At 50.8% G+C, this 22370-nt stretch overlaps 1 protein-coding gene across 6 annotated transcripts in view; it reads left to right on the top strand.

Annotated features, from left to right (window-relative positions):
• RAPGEF1 (Rap guanine nucleotide exchange factor 1) overlaps positions 1-22370 on the top strand; it is a 120915-nt gene that overhangs the window by 13358 nt on the left and 85187 nt on the right. Inside the window, exon 1 of one of the 6 annotated variants that reach the window (XM_049638197.1) lies at positions 3015-9613. The exons of 4 other annotated variants lie outside the window; for them this stretch is intronic. In XM_049638197.1, coding sequence (XP_049494154.1) covers positions 9580-9613 — 34 coding nt within the window. In that variant the 5' untranslated portion in view covers positions 3015-9579. Of the gene's footprint in view, positions 1-3014; positions 9614-19967; positions 22312-22370 lie in introns of those variants that run through there. One more of the 6 variants, XM_049638199.1, reaches the window with a different exon arrangement.

Here is a 22370-nt window from a genome sequence, read left to right as displayed (position 1 = left end):
TTTTAAAAGGGAAGACTGGGTAGGCTGCTAATGTAATGTCAAGTTCCAGCCTCTCTGGCTTTATACCACTCATTCTGTGTCCAGCATGTTACTGTGAAAGGAGTCCTCCCTCGTGGCCTTTGATCGGGTCTGGGTCTGAACAAAACGGTGATAAAAGACATTTGGGGGACAGCTCAGGAAACTTGAATATGAGCTGGGTAGTAGATGGCATCTGGGGACTGTTGCTAGCTTCATTATGTGTAATAGTGGTAAGGAGTCACGTAGGAGAAAGTCCTTTTTGGGATAGTCATACTAAAGTACTTAGGGGCAGAGTTTCGTGGCCTATAATTTTACTCCAAAATGGCGCAGGTGAATGAGTGCATGTGTACATACCTGGAAGCAAAGTAGGACAAGTGTAACACGTGTTAGAATCCAAGTAATGGACAGGTGAGGTTTGCTGTACTCTTGTTAATGGATTTTTACTCATTGTGGGGGAACCGTTGAAAAGACGGTTGCTGGTTACACCGTAGCGCGGTACCCTTCCGTAGCACGAATCTTAGCGGTCGCGAGTATTCACTGAGGTGGGTCGGGATCCCCCGCTCTTGCTCAGGGCCACGTGTCAGGGCTGGTATCTCTGGCTGCCAACAAGAAAATCGTCATAAAAATCCGTTAACTCAGAGGCACAGCTTTTATAACGGGAATTTAACGTATTTGTTTTCAGATAGTCTCTGGTTTTCCTTAGAAAGATGTAGAAGAGTTAAGACTTCTTAAAATTTCCACTGGAAGCAGCTGGGTTCCCCGCCTGTGTTGCATTTTGCAGTTTGTGTGTTTGTGTCCGGTAGTTTCCATGAGAGGGGTGTGGGGGCGCGGTGCTGGCGGGCACTGCGGGGCCCGCGGCCGGCTGGGCGGACAGGAACAGCCGCTCCCTGCCCCGGTTTCTGTCTGCCCGGACCCTGCTGGCCAGGAGCACGTCTTTGCCAGTGTCGGGTGCGTTTGTCTGTGCAGCTTAGACCAGGGAGAGCAGTGCCTCTCCCTGATCCAGAGTCCGGCCGCGCCCTGCCAAGGACCCACAGGAGCAAGGGTGGGGGGCAGTCCTTCACCGTTGCTCGTCTTTGTCTTTAAAGGTTGTTGATGTTTTGGGGATTTTCGGAATCCCGTTTCGGAAAACGGGATTTTCGAACTGGATCGAGTGAGTCCCAGGCACCACTGTGACCCTGATCTGCGTGCATTTTCCGCGGTCCACGCTCACCGTGGCTGTGAAGTCTCGGTGGATGACTGGGGACTCCAGGCTCCACGGCAGCGCAGGATGGTGTCCGTGTCTGCTTTGGGGGCAAGGGAACGGGGAACGCGTGTTTGTGTGCGTTTGGTACAGACAGCCTAGGCTGCCCCTGACTTCTCCAGCCTGTCTGTGGCCCAGCCGTGGCAGGGGCTCCCGGGAATACAGACTTCAACCGGAGCCAGACATTTGTGATTAGGAAGGTCGAGCTCAGAGTACATTCTGAAAGCAAATTTAAAGGGAATCACTATCTGCCCTTTAGATCATTTACATTTCTGTTTCCAGGTTGTACGCCTGGAAAGTTGAAAAATCAAGTGACAGGATATTAGTGCAAGAAACACAAATCTTACCCCCTCTGCCAGCTGTCCCCCTAAAGAGCATTTTACACCTGGCAGAGAGACGTCTCTCTAAGGATTTTAAACAGTGTGCAGCGCACAGCCTTTGAGGGGACCAGCATTATACCCTGTCTTATTCTTGTTTTTCTAATGGCTCTCAGAACCCCAAACATAAGGATAAAACAGTACTGCTTGCTTTTTTTGCAGTGCTGGGTGCTTGCAGTGGTTGATAAATGTGAGTTATTTGCAGTCCCATAGTGAGTTCTAGCAGGCCCCCATACACACACACACACACACACGCGCACGCGATGGGAGGTAGGATAAGGCAGTGGCTTCCGGTGTGATCCTAAGAGTTCCAGCCAGCGAGAGCTGCACCCCACGCTTGCCATCTGACCTTGAACAAGGGGATTTTGTAATCCCACGTGGCCTCATTCCCTCACTGCCCTTCCCTCCCACGGTTTCTCCAAATGACGGTGCCTTCCCGTGTTATTTCCTTACAGCCCTCACCGCAGGTATTTTTTTTATTGATCTGTTTATACACTATCTGATTGTAAACCCCCTGAAGGCTCTCTGTTGGGACCCTTGTTCTGTCTCCCACACTGGTGGAGGGGTGTCACTTGATGCCTTCCATGAGTGCATTTGGTGACAAAACTCCCACTGCCTGGCCGCTGCATTACCATGGGTATAAAGGAGGTATGAAAGGCAGAGCCTGGGCCCTGGTACAGAGTAGGTGCTCAGTAAATGGTGGCCACCGATGCTGGCCTGTGTGCTGGTTACGGGGACCTGGAGGTGTTCATTCTTTGCCTTCCTGCTAAAGTGGAGACATCGGGGGTGAAAATAGGTACATCTTCCTCTATCCCACGGCGATTCTGAATTTACAGAGTAAATCTATTGAGGATTGTTCACAGTGCAAAAGATTGCTTCACCAAAAGCACTCAAATCATAGTGAATATTTAGTTGCTGATTCGTTGACCAAAACAGCTGGTGAAACCTTCCATTTAGAGCTAAATTGAACTTTTAAAATGCGCCTATAATCCTGCCCTGTCAGAAGACTCGTTCGTTCATTCGTTCATTCTTCCTTTTTAAGAATTAATTTGAAGAGTTGCTTGCAATGGTCGTCTTGGCTTTGGGGAGTATAACGCAGGCACGAGTTTCCTTGGGAATTAAACATTGCAGCAGTCATTGCAAATGGAATGGTTATCTCCTTCAGAAATCCCAGCAGCTCAGGGCCATACCAGCCTGGTAAATGGAAAATGTTTGATGATTTGCATGTTTGTACTCAGCTGGGTGTGAGTGAATGAAATTAACACCCTCAGTGGAAGCCCTGACTATAAAAAGTGTCTTTCCCTGGGGAGGGGGGGGGGGGAGATGGGACGGGACCAGGAGCGGGGTGCTTGCGGTGCTGGGAAGGAGATTGGCTGGCTGAGGTGGGGGTGGAGGTAGGGAGTCTGGGACTTGACGCTGATTCCACGTGCTCCCTGGTCCCTGGGCTGTAGGGGCAACTGGTTGGATTCCAGTCCGCAACGGTGTTTAGACTTGCCACTCCAAGCTAGGTAGTGAAGAAGCGTCTCAGGCCCGGGACACCTTTGTGCCAGGCAGTTATACTGATGGATTTTCTGGCCAGAGCAGAAGCCGGCCCACCTCCCACCATCCATTTTCTGGCCTTTCTTCCATTGCTTTGGGACCACAGTGGTGCCTGTGTCGGCCTCTTGGGCAAGCACTGGGTGCTACGTTCAGGCCACCAGGCTCAGTGCCTTCTAGCTGAGGGAGGCCAGCCACGTGACCTCACACTTCCAAGCCCGATCCTGGTCTCTACGTGAGATTAATAATAACACCTACTCGAGGGACCGTTGAGAGAACTAGATGAGGTAATTCACGTAAGGGGGTTACAGCCCTTAGCAGGCAGTGAGCACATAATGAATGATAGTCCTTCTTATCATACATCCACGGATATGGATCATGGGCCTGGCTCTGTGCAGCCCCAGCTAGCAGTGTGTTTGCCAATTCTGCCTGTTTCCTTCTCTCAGTGTGAGAGATCACATGTCAGGTGATCGCAGAGGTGCTTGTGAGGTCTGTGAGTCAGCGACCGCCCGCACTGGCCCTTGCCGTCCCTATCTGCAAGCTCTCTGGGTGTTCAGTGTCCAGAGAAGGCTTCCGTTGTGCTCAGCACTGGGGGCACAGGGGGCTTTTGTGGCGTTGCGTTTCTCTGAAAATGGTTATTGCGGGACCCAACACAAGTGAACTAGAATATGAAAGTAATCAGCACAGTCCATCTTCCTGTTCTGAGTACTGTCACGTTGTGGTGTTTTTCCATAACTGCATCGTGGCTAGGAGTGTGGACTACGGAGCCTAGATGCCGGGGCCGAACCCTTGCTCCTCATCATGCTGCTTGGCTTATTGTGATCTTAGTGAACTTCGAGACCTCAGTTTTCTCATCTGTAAATCATACCTGTAAAGTGCTTACAACAGCTCCTGGCACATAGTGTTTATCGTTGGTGGTATTTTTAGGTTGCAGACAGAGGAATTACATTTTACTTTAATGGAAAAGGTGTTATGTTATTAAAGAAAAGATTGGGAAAAATGGACCAAATGCAAAGAAGAAAGTGCATGTCGAGCGTCTAAAGGGCCTGAAAGAGAGCAGAAGTATTAGCTCCGACTGGTAATCTTTTCCAGAGCGGCTGCCCGTGCATGCATAGTTTTCATAGAGTTGTAACCATGTGCAAATCATTTTTTTATTTCATGCCTCTGTGTGGTCTTCGTAACTACTGTAATGGCTGTACCATTCCATTATGTTAATATTCCGTAACGTATTAAATCATTTACCTGCTGCTGAATATTGCAGTTATTTCCCCTTTTTGCTGTTATAAGCAAGGCAACAATAAGTAGCTTCATTCATATGTATTTGTGATTCTTTTGGATGATTTCCTTAAGGTGAGGTCCCAGTGTAAACTTCCCAAACCAAGCTCGTAGGAGATTAGCTTTAAGGCTCTAAGGGACATATCTGTCAACATTGTCACGAGCGATGCACCAGTTTATCCATTAGCCACAAGCCCATCAGCACTGAGTATTATCATTTTGGAATTGTTTCTTTTCTAAAACTTAGATTGTATTTACTCATGCAGAGTGATGAGTTACCTAATGGCATGGGGTTCAGAGAAGGGCATGGGAGTTCAAAACCCATTATCAGTTTAAGAATCTGTTTTTAAGATTCTGTGTTCTCATTGTCCTTTGCATGGAACTTGACTCAATCTCATTCAGGTGCTAAGTTTCATGGAAAAGAGGCGTGAGATTTTGTGTTAAGGATAGCCGTTTACCATCACAGCTTTTTGTCTTTTGCCTCCCAGGGAGGAGTGAGTATTAAATAATTCGGTTTCCTCATGTGAAAGGGAAAGAGTGAGCCCACAAGTGTTGTTAACACGGTTAGTGTAATGATTACCATTAGACCGCGTGACAAATGACCCAGCCCCTCCTCCTCTCCGCTTCTGTAGGGCTCTCTCCGAACCTCCGAGAACCGTTTTCCCCAACTGCTTGCCTGTGGTGGGCTGCCAGCTCAGTTGTTACTCGGACGGGTATGTTGCTGTCAAACTGTGCTGCCACGGAGGTTTGAGTCAACAGGTGCAGGCCTCGGGTGTTAGGGTAAATATAGTGGACGAAGGTGATGCCTGTTCATTGGCGAGGCTCTAAGCCACGGCTGGACGTGACCATAAATAGGCTTCAGGATGGGAGAAAAGAAATTTACGAAGCAGAGGTTATTTACCATGCTAATGGAGTCACAGATGTCTTCAGCTAGAAGAAAATGATAAAAAAAAAATTCCTAAATGATCCCCTAATTTAACTAATGAAGAAATTGAGGCTTAGAGAAGTAAAGTGACTTGTCTGAAGTCCTGCAGCTAGTTTGTGGCTTAGGGTCTCCTGTGCTAGGGTAGTAATATACCAGTGGTGTAGTAATGTGCATAATAAAGATATAAAACAATACAGCGTATTGTGTATATCATGATTACATATTTTGTATTTATGTTATATATTTACAAGCTGTAGCATATGTTGTGTCCAGTACGTTGTTGTGTCCAGTATGTTGTGTATGTGATACGTTACATATCGCATCTATCGTGTATATACAGTGTACAATATAACGCAGTAACATATGTAACGATATAATAGTAACAGGTTGGGATATAACGTTACAGTGATGCTGATGGCTTCCCTTATGCCAGGTGTGGTACTAGAAGATCTGCATACATAGTGGGCTCTTCCATAAGTCAGTTTTTTGCAAAGTGAAAAATCAGAAGTAGGAAATGGAAACGTAAGTGTGAAGGAGTTTTTCTCGTGAGAAGTGTGGGGTGTTGTTTGGGGTGGGGTAAGAAAAGGGAAGGAAACTTCACTTTGTCGTCAGATATTTCCAAATTTAGAACAATATCTATCCCTAGCCGTTGGCTTTACGGTGTGCTTTACCCTGGGAACAGGCACACAATACGCTTCCGTGTTTGACCACGTCTTTCCCAGCTGTGGGGAGGGTGTCACCATGGCTTTAGATAATAACAATGGCCAGTGGCCACTTTAAATCTAATTACACTTTGGCAATTGCTTATAGGGCACTTGATTTCAGAAGTCACTTCATGCTGAAATACCAGATGGCTGTTTCTGGAGACTCTGTGGACCACAGCCGAGCAGGCTCATCTAGGTCACGGATGGGTCAGTTTCTTAAAGGGCCAGATAGCGACTCTTGTAGACCTTGCAGGGCCAAGAGGCACGTAGGTGCTTACATAACCAGCTAAAATGAAACTGTTTCAAAGTGTGAAAACCAAATTCTTTGCTTGCAGGCTATAAATAAGCAACCCGCACCAACAACCAGGAGGCTGGCGGGATTGGGGCTACAGGCAGAAGTTTGCCAACCCCTGGTCTGTGGGGTCTTTTTCGGTTTGAGTGCTCTCTTCTGTCGTCATTATGCCTCTGGTGCTCTGAAACAGGTCGTTCGCCAGTTACAAAAAAAAAAAAAAAAAATGCAAATTTTCAGGCCAGAAGAAGACTGAAATATCATCTTCTAGCTGCTTCACCTTTATAATCGGAATTACTTAGCTGAGCCTTCTGGTTTCTAGTCCACCACACACACATTCAGGGCTTTATTGATAAAAATAGTCCTTCCCATCACTACGGGAATGAGAAGATAGATGATGGAGGTTTGAAGAACCTGGCACTGTTGAATACAGAAGCCTTAAATAGCCTTCCTTGACTGTTAAATGGGACAGTGTACTAAAAAAGCCTCCATTTTCTACAGCCATTCATTCATTGATTGATGGATGTTTATTCACTCAACAAATATTTACTGAGTGGGACCTGTATCGGGCACTGTTTTGGACACGGGGGGATGCCCAATGAAAAACTAGGACCTCACTGCCCTCTGTATTTTATAGTGTATATATAAATAAGTGAAATCCATTGTATAGAGAAGGCAGGGAGGGGGATAGGAAGTCCAAGGCTGGGGGTGGTCGTCAGCGAGGAGGACGGTGAGCGAGGGGCACTCGGCAGCGAGGTGTGGAAGTTGCCGCTGAGCGGGAGCACTCCAGCGGGAGTCACTGGTGCAGAAGGCCTGAGAGGGAGGGAGCGCAGGCCTGATGAGGAAGACCATGGGGCAGGGGTGGCTGGAGTAGACCGTGGACTCTAGAGAGTGATGAGACGTGCGGCCAGGGAGTAGCACATTATGTAGGGCCGTGGAGGTGATTCTACGGAGCCTGAAGGGAGAGCCCATGGGATTCGCTGACCGTCTGAGCATCTGTCCCTTGTAAACGGAGGAGGGCCAGCGGAGCAGGTCGGGGGTAGGGGTGGACACTGGGAGCTGTGTTTCGTGCGGTTGGAGAGGAGTTTGAGTTGAGTTCGAGATGGCTTTTAGAGATCTCGAGGGAGATGGCCCTTCAGCAGTCGGCTGTAAGATCTGGAGTTCAGGAAAGCCGAGGCCTCGAGTCTTTGACATAAAGACGGTGTTTGAAGCTGTGAGACTAGATGAGATTACCACGGAAGTGAGTGAGAGAAGGGGGGGGTGCTGGACTGGGGAGCCTGCAGCGCTCCAGCACTCGGAGGGCGAGGAGAAGAGAGAGACCCGCTAGTAAGGTAGGAGGAAGTGTGATAGGAAGGAGGGAGCACGGGGCGTGGGTCATGCTGCTTGGAGCGAAATCAGCCAGGTCACACGGGGACTGGGACTTGCCTGCGCTGGTCCCTGGGAACCTTGACACGAGGTTCCGGTGCCTTGTTGGGTGTGAAGGGGGCTTAGAAGAGAACGGGCAGAGAGGACTGAGACACAGAGCGTGGTCGATTCTCTGAGGGGTTTTGCTGCAAGGGGGAGCCAAGGCACGGCGGTAGTTGACGAATGCGGTGGGGCCAAGGGAAAGCTTTGTTTAAAAAGGGAAGAAGAATGGCACGATTGGATGCTGGTGGGAAAGACCGGTGGGCAAGGAAGGTCTGACTGAAGGGGAGAGTCGCACAGGGGAGAAGCCTGCTGCTTACCGAGCTCTGTTCTCGCACGTGGTCGGCCCCGACACGCCGCCCCGGCACTTGGTGACTCTGGAAACGACAGCTGGCTATCTGTCTAGTTTGTGGTCCTGCAGGTGGCACTGTGCGCTGGGGTCCCTCGTGTGTCTGGCCAGCTGCCGGGAGGGCTTGTGTCTGGGCCTCTGGCAGGCTGGCGGGCGGGGCGGCTCACCTGGCATCTGGCAGGTTTCCTAGGAGCGAGGCATGCAGGGGCTGAGGCCCAGGTTGGAACCGGCACGGCGTCACCACCAGCTCTTGTCACTGGTGGAGGCAAGTCCGAAGGCCAGTCGGGATTCACAGAGAAGGGAGAGGGGCCCCACCTCTCGATGGGAGGTGCCTAAAGCCACCTTGCCGGGAGGTGTGGACAACAGGTGGGGCACACTCGGGCCCCTGTGAGCCAAGCATGACTTCTGTGTGGTGGGTGGGATCATCTTCATTTCACAGATGGGGAGACGGCTCCGGTGAGGGTCCGTGACTTGTTCAAGACCACACCGCCGCCAAGTGGCAGGGTTGGGGCCCAGACCGATGTCTGTGGTCGCTGTGATGGCAGAGCCCCTTCTCTGTCCAGCCTTGCTGATAGCGTTGCTGTCCGAGAGCTGACTGCAGGCTCAAGTCCTCTCTTTCGTGTTAGGCAAGGGAATGATATTTCTGTCAATGATCATTATCTCCTATAAGAACGGACCGAGGGCCGTGATTGTCTTACGCGGTATACGTGTTTACCATGTGGAGATTAGACAGCTGTATTTATTAGACTCCCGTTGAGGACACGGCGGTGTGTGTAATTAGGTCTTCTGTTGACAGAAACTCACGTCTCCACTCCCAGCTGGACCCTCAGTGCCTCTGACAGTCTTTCCTCTTCTCCCGGGTCAGCTGACTCTCCTGTTCTTGTAGCAGCCTGTCCACACGGTCATCACCGTCTGCGAGGCTTCCTTCAAACCCCCTTTGCCTCCAGGCCTCCTGACACAATGTCTGCCTTTATCCCTGCCTCTTTCTGTCCTTGACACTGGGACTCCTGCCTCTAGTCCAGGGTTAACCCCCTCTGCTCAGGTCCCCTCCTCCCTCCAGAACATGTCATAATCAACATCTGTCTCCTCAACCAGCTGGATTTCAGGCTCTCCAAGAGCAGACTCCAAACAGTGGAAAAAACAGCATCAGCGCCAGGAAACTTTGGCCCTGCCGCTGGCTTTATCGCCTTGGGCAAATCATTTTCCCTCAGGTTCATGAATCCGAGGTGAGCAGACCACTCAGGGAGAACAGTGTCTGCTCCTGTCCCCGTCGGAAACCGCTGGCCTAGAGTGCAGTTCTGTGTGCAGCGGGCTCCCCGTGTGTGTCTGACGGCCGTGCAGCAAGCCAGAGTCCCCCCGGTCCAGTGTCAGAGCAGCTGCCCCCCAACTCAGTGCACTGGGAAGGCAGCTGGAGAGATGGCCGGTCTGGGTGCTGGTTGCTGGTTGCGCCGTCTCAGAAGAGATGATACTTGCTTTGAAAGCAAACCACAGTGAAGGTAATTTTTAAAAGCTCTCTTTGGGTCGAGAGAGCAGATAGTGAGTAATTAGATGAAATCGAGCATTTCAAGCCTCTCTAACCTTGCCTATGGGGAGCCTGGGAGCTTTGCCCTTCTTTGAAGTCCCTGGTGAGGATCCGATCGAGCTGGGTAGGAAGCAGGGCATCTGTCTGTCTGTCTGTCTGTCTGCTGTGCTCTCCGCAAGCTCACGACGACGCACAGGCATGGGACTCGAGACGCACAGTCGCACAGTCGGTCTTTACTCTTAGACACCTTGCAGTAAGAGTAAATAGTCCTGCAACTTATTTATCATGTAACCTTGGGGAAGCTACTTAATTTCTGTCAGCTTCTATTTGCTTGTCTGTAAAAGGAAGGCAACTAGTAACACGTAGCTGACAGAGCATGAGGAGGAGTGAATGAGGGAGTGTTTGGCCTAGAGCTGGCCCTCAGCACACCTCCGCTGTGGCTGCAATTACTATATAAAAGTCACGTCTTGCTTATGTTGTAAGTCATTTGTTGAAGATTTCTCACACTTTCACGATTACTCTCTACTTCGAAGATGCATCCTTGTATTTTTTAGTCATTCGTTCCCTGAGTTTGTATTTATCAAGCTCCTACTTATGGGCCAGGTACGGTTGATTATTTTCTTCCTGCTCAGGTACATTTCTTAGTGGTTGACATTATAATACCCAGAGCTGCGGTTTGCTGAGCACCTACGTCGGTAGAATCGTTTACCTGCGGGTTAGTTTCGGAAATCAGGGCGTAAAGGGAACATGGCATATAGTCAGGATTACTCCTGAACCCCCTTAAATCTGTAATAACATCAGGGGCCATCAAACTCTTTCTATAAAGAGCCGTATACTAAACACTGGCTTTGCAGGCCACATGTACTTCATTTTCTTTTGTACAACCCTCAGCTCTGAGCCTTTCAGAAGCAGGCCGTGGTCTACACGAACAGCCCCTGGTGTTCTGTTGGCCATCTTGGAGGCTGGCTGTTCTCGCAGCCTCCAAGATGGCCCCGTGTTCCCTGCCCCTTGGTATCCACAAGCCCAGACGTAGTACCCTCCCGCGTTGTCCCGGGCTGGTCGTGTGACTGCTGCAGGGGTGCCTGGAGGTGGGTTCTGACTGTGGCAGGGGGAGGCGGAGCGTTCTGCCTCCTTGCCACCAGGGATCCTTTGCTCTGGGGAAGGAGGAGAGGCCCCGAGGCCCCCTGCTAACAGCACGGGGGTGGGGGGCCGGTGAGCTTGGACACCGCTCCTCCAGCCCTGGCCAAGACCTGAGCTGCAACTTTGTCAGAGACCCTGAGCTGGGACCCCTGGCTCATTTAAATCATCCTGTCTATGGGTGATTATGAAATCCTCGGCAGTGAAAAGGGAACAGGGAGGAAGCCTAAGGAATGCCTGCTTGCCTGCCGAGTCCAGTCAATTCCTCCTTAGTACGTAGCATCCGTACCAGTTAACTGTGTCACCAAGTCTGTTCACGGGTAGGATGGTTACCTGCGAGTAACCCAGCTCTCCTGGGTGGGCGAGACATGGACGTACTCCTCTTCGTCGCTACAGCTCCCGCCAAGGTCCGTACTGAGGGCTCAACGTCTGCTCTGATCTGACCGGCTCCCAAGCCCTTCTAGGCTGTCACTGGTACGTGCCACGGCACTGCGCTCGGCACAGCAGTGCCCTTGCCCCCCGTGGAGAACTTGTGCCTCCCCCATTCGGTTGCTGTAGATGGCCTTGCTCTTTTTCAGGTTTGCCCACAGGACCTTCTGTACTTAATGGCTCTTCCCTGGGCAGCTGGCATTGACCTGTGTCGTGTGGCCTGCCTTGGAAAGATGAGCTGGGCCTCTTGGTTCTGGCTCAGGAATTTGACCCAGGAGTTAGGCCGTCTGATCACTGGTGGGCATTTGAGCTAAAGAGTCTTACGGAATTGGAGGCAGGCGAGCGTGACGTACTCCCCGAGCATGAGCGGTGGTAGCTGAGAAGAAGCACAGTCACGCGTGTATTTAATGGATATTGATTTGAGCACCTGCTGTGCGCTGGGCATTGTTTTAGTCACTTGGGTTACAGACCTCCATCCTCGTGGAACATGGGTTTCCAGTGGGGGTAAGTGGACAGTGGCTAATAAACACTGTCCACCAGTGGGCTGCAAAGACTGTGAGGTGATCAGTGCCCTGGGAAGCGGAATGAGGGGCGTCAGGGGTCCCAGGCCTGGGGGGTTAGACTGCAGAGTTTACTAGGGCAGACAGGGTGGCCTCACGGGGAAAGGGAGATGTGTCTCACGGAGGAGGACAGGGCGTTGGCCAAGCAGACGTCTGAGGGACTAGCCTTGCAGGCAGGGAGACCAGGTAGGCGTGTTCCGGGAACAGTGAGGACACTGGCACGACTGGAATGGAGACAGCGACGTCTTACTAGGCTCCGAGGACCATTGCCAGGGCTTTGACTTCTGTCCTGAGAGAAGTGTGGAGCCGCTGCAGGGTCGAGAGCAGAGCAGTGAGATCGTCTGAGTTAGGTGTTTACACGATCACTGTGTCGTGTATATGTAGGGGGAATGAAGGGGAGCTAGAGCAGAGGCAGGGGTCCCTGCGAGCGGCTGGCGCAGTAACCCAGGGTGGTGCCACGCAGGTGCTGGCAAGTGCTTGGGTCTGGGCATACTTGGAAGACTAGAGCCGAAGGACTTTCTGGCTGCTTGGCTGGGGGTTGTAGGGGAAAGAGAGGAGTCAAGGACGACCCCAAGGCTTCGGGCCTAGGCAGCTAACTATGAGGACGGAGTTCAAATGCCAGCCGTTCAGATGGCGGAGGCTGTGAAGGAAGATTGGAGCTCAGTCAGAAGTGCGTCTTAGACATCCCAGTGGAAATAGCGAGGGGACACCTGGACTGTAAGTCTGGCAGGGAGGAAGATCTGGACTGGAGGTATAAATTTAGGAGTCTTGGCGTAGGGAATGTATTTAAAGCTGTAGGAGCAAGCGGGCTCCCTACGGGAGCGAGCCTCAGTGGAGAATGGCGGCAGGTGCAGAGGGACAGAAAGCAGCGGGAGATGGGGAGGGCAGGTCCTCAGGGCTGCCTTCTTTACCCTTGTCTGCCCTTCCCGACGGTGGGGTGTTGTTTAGCGTTTCTAGGGTTCCCAGGGTCTCCTTGCATTCCGATTTACCATAAGCCTTTCTTTTCACCTGAACGTGTTCATTGGGTTTCTGTTCCTTGCTGAAGAACCGTGGCCAAAATGTCATCATTCCCATTTACAGGTGGGAGATGGGTTTAAGGGTTAACCTTATTCCAAGTGGCCTCACTGGAACTGGCATCCACCCCCCTCTGGCTCCAAAGCTTGTGCAAAGTGCATCCGTATCCCATTGCCCCTCAGCGGTCTCAGGGGCCTCAGTGCAGTGAAAGGAATTGGAGCATGGAGTGGGTAGTCAGTTTGTTCGTTAATTTCTTTTTTTTCATTTTCTGTCGGTAAACATCTCAGCGCCTGCTCTGTGTCAGATGCTTTCAGGCACAGATCTTTCTGAACCTGAGTTCCTCGCCTGAACCACAGAACACACAGTTATTTGAGTGATGATTTTCTCAGATAATCCAGGGATGGTCCAGAGCTGGTGTCATTCTAGACGCAGAGAGAATTTATTACATCCAGTAGATACCGTAAGGTCTTAGGCTTCATTCTTCCCTGTTATGCTGTTTAGCTGAGGAAGGTGGAAACCCAGATAGCCCCCAGGTAGGTTCATAATTGTGGACTGATAACTACTGATAGCCACTACGGAAGGATCAGAGTGAGATCTGAAGGGCTAAGTCAGAGTTATCTATTATCTAGATGGAGTGAGGTGGACCTGTGTGTGTGTGTGTGTGTGTGTGTGTGTGTGTGTGTGTGTAGTTGGGGGGGAGCATTGTCTACATGAGGAAACAACGTGTAAAGGTCCTGAAACAAAGGGGTGGGGCGGAGAGAGGAGCCCTCAGTGGAAGAGGAGATGGAGCCTTCAGTTTAAGAGCATCAGCAAGCTGAAAAGTCATCAAGTGTTTTAGGTGGTGTGTGTGTGTGTGCGAAAGATTGAGAATGGAGATCAGGTTGGTGCCGTGAGGGCCGCAGGAGGGGACTTGGCAGCTGACTGAGCCGTCCCAGCAGATGATGCAGTACGGACGGGGTGGCAGAAGTGGGGAGGTTCGCTGGCCTTTGGAGGCTGAAGGGGCAGGACTTGCTAACGGTGGGATCTGGAGAATGACGGACAGGAAGTGGGGCAGGGACGGCAGTGAGATTCCTGGTGTGTGTTAATGGGTGCTCACCATTCACTGAGATAAGAGGTGTGGGAGGAAACCCATTTATTTGGCGTAAATATAAACAGTGAATTATGGTCCTATTTTTGTTAACCGTGGGAGCAAAACTATTAGTTATAGGTGTTTGCAGGTTGAAGTTCTTTTTTTTTTTTTTTTAATATTTGTTTATTTTTGAGAGAGAAATGCACAGAGGGTGAGGAGGGGAGGGGCAGAGAGAGAGGGAGACATAGAATCGGAAGCAGAGTCTAGGCTCCGAGCCATCAGCACAGAGCCCGACGCGGGGCTCGAACTCACGGACCGCGAGATCGTGACCTGAGCCGAAGTCGGACGCTTACCTGACTGAGCCACCCAGGCGCCCCAGTTCTTGAAGTTCCTGTGGAATTTGGGAGGCTGTTAAAGGGACAGTGCTCCAAGCCCATCTTGAGAGACCCTCCCTTTGCCTGGCAAGACATCTTTTCTACGCAGCTCTGCTCAGGGAGATAACTGTGCACGTCCTGACCTTCACGTGGGGCAAGAGACCTGGCTGTGGCTCATTTTTATTTCTTTTCATGGGCAGTTGGGCTCCTAATGAGAACGTTTTCCATTAGGAGGTCCCAGGAAGCCTCTATTCACGAGTGACTCACATGATTTATCGGAACAACTGCGTCAACTGTGCTCACGTGGGTAGCCAACACTTGCCACAAGCAGCCATCAGGGTGTTGCTGTCCGGTGATGGGGACCCGTGATGGTGGCGTACCAAGGTTGACAAGTTGGTTTCCTATTAATATGAAAACTAACTTCTTTTAAGGCATGTGGGTGGAGACCCCTTAGATGGATGGCATGAAGGGAGGGAAGGCAGGATCCCCGCGTGGCATTAAGTATTTGCCAACTACGTTTGAACTTGGCATCCTCAGCTCCGTCCCAGGATCTGGGCGCACTCAGTTCTAACAAGGACCACCGGGAGCTGGTTGTACAAATGGGCTGATATCCTTCCATGTATCTTCTCTGCTTCTTCCAATTAAGAAAAATCGGGGTCCCTGGGTGGCTCAGTCAGTTAAGCATCCGACTTCGGCTGAGGTCATGATCTCACGGTTCGTGGGTTCGAGCCCCACGTTGGGCTCTGTGCTGACAGCTTGGAGCCTGGAGCCTGCTTCGGATTCTGGGTCTCCCTGTCTGTCTGCCCCTCCCCCCTTCTCTCTGTCTCTCTGTCTCTCTCTATTAAAAAAAAATAAACCACCACAACAACAAAAAGCTGAGGTCCAGGGTGCCTTGGTGGCTTAGTTGGTTGGGCATCCAGTTCGGCTCAGGTCATGATCTAGCAGTTCGTGGGTTCAAGCCCCACGTTGAACTCTGCTGCTGGAGCAGAGCCTGCTTGGGATTCTCTCTCTCCCTCTCTCTCTGTCTCTCCCCTGCTTGTGCTCTCTCTCTCTCTCCATCTCCCTCAAGATAAATAAACTGGAGGGAGAGAGGGAGAGAGAGAGGGAAAGAAGGAAGGAAAAAGCTGAGGACCACCTTACACTTTTTTCTTGGGACATTTTTAAAAATGAAACCTAAGGGAAACATACTCAAGCGAGAATGAGCATTTGGGGAGGGGTGACGAGAATTCCCTGTGTAAGTTACTTGATTGGCCACTACAAAATTATTGATTATTTGAATCCCTCGCTTGGTTTTGTCTTCTCAAAGTTTCCAGTTTTGTCGTAAAGCCAGTGGCTAGCAGTTTGACTTAACATGTTAAACAAAGTCCAGATGAGTAAATGAGGATGTAACTGGCTTTATTGAACATTCATGAATTGGGCATCGCCCCACCTAGCAAGCAGGAAGGAGCCTGGAGGGCCTGTATAAAATGGGAGGCTTTGATCGGCAGAAGTAGGGCGGGACAGGGCAGCTCCTATCAAAAGAAAAGAAAGGATTGTTTCTGGCTAGGTCACCTTCCTTTGGCTGGAGGGTGGGGAATCTATCACGCAGATCACCTTTCCAGTGTGATCAGGAAATTCCAGATTGATCGACTAATGGTCACATTCCTGATATTAAATCCTGATTTGCCATGGTTTTGAACCTTTTGAACAGTTGAAATGTTCAGCTTATCTTGTATCTTCCTTTTCACCAGAACCCCACTTGTAGTTTAACTAATTATATTCTGCCTGTGCAATTACATTTAAGTGCCAAGAATGAAGAGTACCTGGGGGCTGAGAAAAGCGTGTGATGGGACCTAATCTTTTACTTCATTCAGCAGATACTAATGGGGACTTTCTGTGTACCCAGCACAATGCTGGGCACTGGGGACGTAGCAATGAGCAAAATAGACCAAGCCGGGCCTCTCACCGCCTAGTGGGAAAGAGAGGCGGTAAACTTAACCTGCAGGACACCGAGGTGCTCGCGGGGTCTCTGACCTAGTTACCAACCCTAGTTACCAACTCTAGCTACCAGGTCAAGGAAGGTCTCCCGGAGAAAGGTGTTCCAGCAGAAGGAGCCGAGCATGTTCTAGATGGTCTGGATGGGACTTCACGTGGATTCCAGCACTAACGTTGACAGTTCTAAGTGTCGCTGCCCCATTGTATCGTGCGTGGGGTTGCATTTTATCCAGACAGAAGGGCTGGGTTTGAAGAAGGCCTTGTACACAAGGCCACAATTGTGTATGGTCAGAATCACCCTTGAAAATAAATCCAGTGTTAGTTATCCTTTCAGCATTGAAAGGGAATGCTGTCTCTTTAGAGCAGGGGCCGGTACTCCCTCCTTCTCCCCCAGGGCCAAATCCACGTGGCTCCCTGTTTTTACAAATAAAGGTCCATCCGAGCACAGCCCGTTTATTGACCAATCATATGTGCTGCTTTCTCGCTAAAGTGACAGAGTTGAGTAGTTTAACAGAGACTGTATGCCCCACAGAGCTGAAGCTATTTACTCTCTTGCCCTCTAAAGAAAATGTTTGCTGACTCCTCCTTTGAGCGAATGTAGGACTTAGTTTTATGTTTAAGCACCATGTTCTAAAAGGAAAATTGTTATCTTTAACGCCAGAATCCTATTAGTGAGGTGAGATGTTCACACCACAGAAGGCAGGAAAGATCTGAGGACTCCGTCATGGCCCCTCTCTTGTCTCACTCTCACTTGGGTTCATATGCTTAATAACGGAAGAGAGAGTGATTTGCCTAAAATATTTACCCTTCTCCCTCTCCCTTCCTTCCTCCCCTTTCTGCCTCTCTGTTTTTTCAAGTGCACATAATTGGGTTGATCTGAGGTTAATGGAATCCAGCATGCACTCTTGTGCTTCAGACGTGGCGGCTGGCAAAGAAAAGCGCAGGGAGACTTAATAGGCAGGTGGTGTGGTTCTACCCAGAAGCTAAGATGACGTCATAGTGATTTCAGTGGAGAAGCGTGGTGAGAACTGCCCTGCAGCTGTCCACACTGTTCCCGTCGTACCTGGTGATGCGGGCTCCAGGGTCCACTGTCTCTGGGCTCGACCAGTATCGTTCATCTGTTTGGAGGTTGTAGTTTCATTTGCATCGAATTATAAATTTGATTTGATTCGATGGTTGTAAAGAAACAGCAAGTCACGTGGCGGATAGAGTTCAGGACAGCCCTCAGCGTCACTGTCTCCTCGTGTTCACGCCTTTGTCTAATCCTTGAGTGTGGACGGGCCTGTGAATGGGCCCAAGGCGATGGGCTGTCCCTCCCCTGCTAATGTGCTAGCTTGCTCTGGAGACGTTGTCGCTTGCATTAGAGAAGTAAGAGGCTCCATGTGGCAGGGAGCTGAGGGCAGCCTTCAGCCTACAACCAGCAAGAAGCCAGAGCCCTTAGCCTTAAAGCTGCAAGGAAATTAATTCTGCCAGGTACTTGAGGGAACTTGGACACAGACCCTTCCCTGGTTAAGCCTCCAGACGAGACCTCAGCCCCGCCAGCACTTTGACCGCAGCCTTGCGGAGAACCCATCTAAATGCCCATGATCAGACCCTGACCCGCAGAAAGTGTGACATATGGGGCACACCTGCGTGTGTCTTAGTCGGTTGAGCATCTGACTCTTGACTTTGGCTCAGGTCATGATCCCAGGGTCGTGGGATCAGCCCCACATCGGGCTTCTCACGGAGCATGGAACCTGCTTAAGATTCTCTCTCTCCCCCACACCCCGCCCCTCTTCCCCGCTCATGTACTGTCTTTCTAAAAAAAATACAAAGAGTGGCATAATAAATGTGCATGCTTTTTGTTACACCACAATAGAAAACTAATACAAAGGACAAAAAGTTTACCCCGGTTTTTATTGGTTCATATTAACATTATAAAAATGCAAGCTAATTCTGGGAATCTGTAATAGGTTCTCCCCCCGCCCCCCTCGAAAGTTGTCCTTAGGGCACCTGGGTGGCTCCATAGGTTAAGTGCCTGACTTTGGCTCAGGTCATGATCTCACAGTTCATAGCTTCTAGCCCCGCATTGGGCTCTGTGCTGACAGTGTGGAGCCTGCTTGGGATTCTGTGTGTGTGTCTCTCTCTCTGCCCCTACCCCACTTAGTCTCTCTCTCTCTCTCTCTCTCTCTCTCTCTCTCTCTCAAAACAAAAATTAAAACATCTTAAAAAGTCCCCAAATTTTGGGTCACTTGACAAAATTGGAATATGAATGGTGGCTTAGATAAAAAGTATTGTCTCAATGTTAAATTTCCTGATGGTGATGACTGTGCTGTAGTGATATAAAAAAATGTCCATATTCACAGGAAGCACTCACTGAAAAACTCCAGGGGACACACCATGGTATGTGTGAAACTCACTCTCAAATGGCTCAGAAAACAGCGTATATGTATTGAAAGTATGTGTGCGTGTGTGCGTGTTTCAACCCCTGCTTTTTAAGAGTTCAGAGAACATCTGGAAGGTCTTTCCTCTTAGGGCAGGGCATTTTACCGTTTGCCTTTCCTCTCTGTATACCTCCTGAAGCAAGACGGACTGCTGAAAATGTCACTTGGTGTCTGTAACTTTGTGCCCCGGCAGGCGGGGCGGGCCGGGCCGACGTAGGACCCCGTCTGACGTGGTTACTTGCGTAAGAAAGCTTCATTCTCAGGCCTCTGCTCCTTTACGACTCACAACAGCCCTTCGTGGCGGGTGCTGTTGCGTGTCTCGCTTTTGCCGAGGAGGCCGTGAAGGTCCCGTCCCAGGTCTCGGAGCCAGTTAGTGGGGAGCCGGGCCCGACTGCAGGTGGGACCCGGAGGCCTGTGCCTGAAGGCTGCCACAGAACGTCACCCCAGGGGCGCTCTTCCCACTGCTCCCCTTCCAGAAACCGGCCCCTCCCCGCCGGGAAAGCGGCCGAACTACGAACACGACGCTGGGCCCGCACCGGTCTGCCTTCCGTGGGGGGCATCAGGTCACGGCCCCGGGGAGCCTGTAGGCCTTCGGTCCCTGTCGCGTCCCGCCGGTGAGTCCACAGGTGGCCCCTGCGGTCGTTTCTGTGGTCCCGACGAGGTGTTGCCAGGAGGTGCCCCGCGGGCGGCCACGGAGGGGGGCCCGGTGGTGGTTCACCCGAGTGCGTGGAGGCCTGGGCCTGTCCTCGTGCGCGTCCTCCCGGAAGTCGGCCCCAGCTGCCGCGGGGGTGGCGCCTGGGGACGTCTGCCATCCCTCCTGCATACGCTGGGCTGCCCGCGCGCCCCCTTCTGTGAGCGTCGAGGGCCCCTTTTGGCCTCTCCTGGGGTGTCAGTGGGGGGGGCCCTTCTTCCAGCACTCGGGCCGTCGGACAGCGGCGCTCTCGTTCACCCGGTTCTGCCTGTGACGCGTCCGCGAGCTGAGGAATTCCTGACTCTAGGTTGGCCGTGAGCCTGCTGGTCCGTTTTGTCCAGCCCTTCTAGACCCTCTCTAGACTGCCCTTCTAGACCTTCTCCGGTTTTCCTCCTAAAAAGCTGGCGAGGTGGGCCCACCGCACCTGGCCCCGGCGTGCGGCCGCCTCCAGGGGAGCTGTTGGATCTCCCCACCAGGGCTCCTGGCTCTACTCCCCCAGACCCCCCACCTGGCCCCGGCGGACCCCCCACCTGGCCCCGGCGTGCGGCCGCCTCCAGGGGAGCTGTTGGATCCCTCGGGCTTTCTCCTGCGCCCTGAGGCAGGAGTGTTCTCCGTCCCTGTGGGGTGCAGAGCCTCAGGCCGAAGTCATCCGCTCTGACCACGCTGAGCGTTAGCCTCAGATCTCAGTGTTGACGTGACCAGCATCTCACTTTTGCCAAGAATAGGTGGGGAAAACCCCTGTTTCCATTAGCTCTTTAAGGGTTATTTCTGTGTTAACCTGGAGCCCCGGAAAACAACAGACGGGACTGTATTAATAATTGGGATTCCCTAAGAAAGGTCTCCACAAATACAAAGTTCTTGGGCTATTGAATCTTTTAATGGAGAACAAATATTGAGCGGCTATTTGAAGAACATTTTAGATCATGTAAAGTTTTGTGGGTTTTTTGTTTTGTTTTGTTTTTTGAGAGAGGGCATGCAAGTGATCACACGTGAGCAGGAGGAACGGTGGTGGGGGGGAGGTGGGAAGCAGGGAGAGAGAGGGAGAAGGAGAATCTCAAGCATGCTCTGTTCAGCTCAGAGCCCAACTCGGGGCTCGATCTCACAACCCTCGAAATCCTGACATGAGCCGAAATCAAGAGTTGGACGCTTAACCAGCTGAGTCACTGAGGTGCCCCAAACATTGTGGATCGGTGTAAAACCAAGATTGAAGACGCAGTTCACAGTGTTACTTTACATCCCCCTAAAACTTCTTCTGGAATGTCACACCAGGAAAAGTTTTCCCTCTTCTGTTGAGTGCATATATTTTCTTTGGATGCTCAAAATTAACCCATTTGTTTACCTTTTTACCTTCACTGCTAGGAAACTTAGAGCCACACTGCCAAGGCTCAGTCGGGTAACTCTTGTGTTCTAATCTTCTGAGTCTGTTCTCTTTGAAACTCTCTTATTTGTTTTGTGTTTAGTACTGCCTAAATAAATACCTTCAGCCAGGGGGAGAATTGCTTTGTAACTTAGCGCACAGTTTGTAACTTTGTAACAGTTCTGTGGTTTGCTTTGACCCTGCTTCTGGGTAGAAGCAGCAGCTGTGTTACGTTAATTATTAGGCGTATGTTTTAACTAATGTAGACAAGAGCTTGTTGACCTGAGCGCAGGGTGAGGACTCCGATGTCAGCTTCTACCCAGAGAAGTCAAACCCCATGATATAATTTTGATTGAGGAGAATTTTGTTCTGCCCGAGACTGAACTTGGGGGTCTGGTACAGACCAAAGACGTCTGCAGTGAGTGTTAATGACTGACTGTAGGAGCTGGGCCACTTGTCTGCCTTCTGGCCGTGTTTCCTTTGCCCTCCTTGGTCACTGGACGGAGGGGAGAGGAGGAAAACTCTTGGCAGATGCTTTTATTTTAGCAGGACCCCTAGGCGAGTCGGAGGAAGCTAATTTTAGTTCCATTTTTAAAGTTAAGGTAGTCTAGCTGCGTCTTTCCTCTTGGGGTAGAGTGTTTTAGCTTTTGTTTTTGCTTTTGCATTTCCTGTGTATACCTCCCGAAGCAAAATGGACTGCTAAAAATGTCACTTAGTGTTTTATTTTGTGCCTAGAATAACATTCAAGACTTGCGAGCCCCGTGAGTCACTGAAACAGTTTTAGGAGAAAAGAAGTGTTGTCTGTGTTATTCTGTATTTCCCTCTAGAGATTTTCCGGTTGATTTTGTGTACTTATTTTAATTGGACATACCTAATCTATTTCTTTCATCAGTAGCAATATAATAACACTTTATTGGCTGGCACTTCGCATGCCTCCTTGTGCGCTGAATACCTTGTTTATAAAGGCACAGTACATCTTGTAGGAAGACCGTGGTTAAAGAGGAAAGTGACTGGAAGGTACAGTCGCGCTCCTTATCCAGCGGCCAACTAGCAGACAAGCTTTGTACGCATCCGTCGTCATTAGACCTTACACGTGTGCCCGTCACGGTGGACTTGGGTTCGTGCCAGTGTCTGGCACGCTGTAGACCCTTTCCGTTGTTGGGTAAATGAAGTCAGTAGCAATACAGGTGGGGAAAAGTCCAAGAAAGATGGTTTTATAAAGCAAACTAAGTAGGGAGATCAGCTAGGCCAGTGGGGCTCAGACCCCGTGTGTGTCAAAATCACCCGGAGGGCTCCCGAAAGTGGGTTGCTGGGCCCCACCCCCAGAGCTTCTGGTGCAGTGGGGGTGGCGCGGGGCCCCGGAGATTGCACTTCTGACCACGTCATGGGTGAGGCTGCTGTTGCTGCTGGTGGTTCATCACCACACTTTGAGAGCCACTCATGTAGGCTTATGACGAGGAAAGAGGCTGGAGAAATTGTGCCCGGCCTCGTTGACAAAACCATTTAGTGGCAGAACTGACTCGAAAAGCCGGCCTCCCACTTCCTGACTTCCAGGAGAGAGAAATGTTCCCCGATGTCCCTAAATGGGCAAACTGCCATGATGTGACCACATGCCCTAGTGCCTTTCTTGGGATTTAGTCCCAGGTAAGTGACAACTTTGGGAGAGGACAAGAGGTGTTGTTACAGATACTTGTTAGTCCTGC

This window comes from Panthera uncia, chromosome D4 (genome assembly GCF_023721935.1).
Source record: "Panthera uncia isolate 11264 chromosome D4, Puncia_PCG_1.0, whole genome shotgun sequence".
Classification (NCBI taxonomy): domain Eukaryota; kingdom Metazoa; phylum Chordata; class Mammalia; order Carnivora; family Felidae; genus Panthera; species Panthera uncia.
Note: the sequence above shows the minus strand (reverse complement) of the source record. Positions and strands in the feature narration are given on the sequence as shown.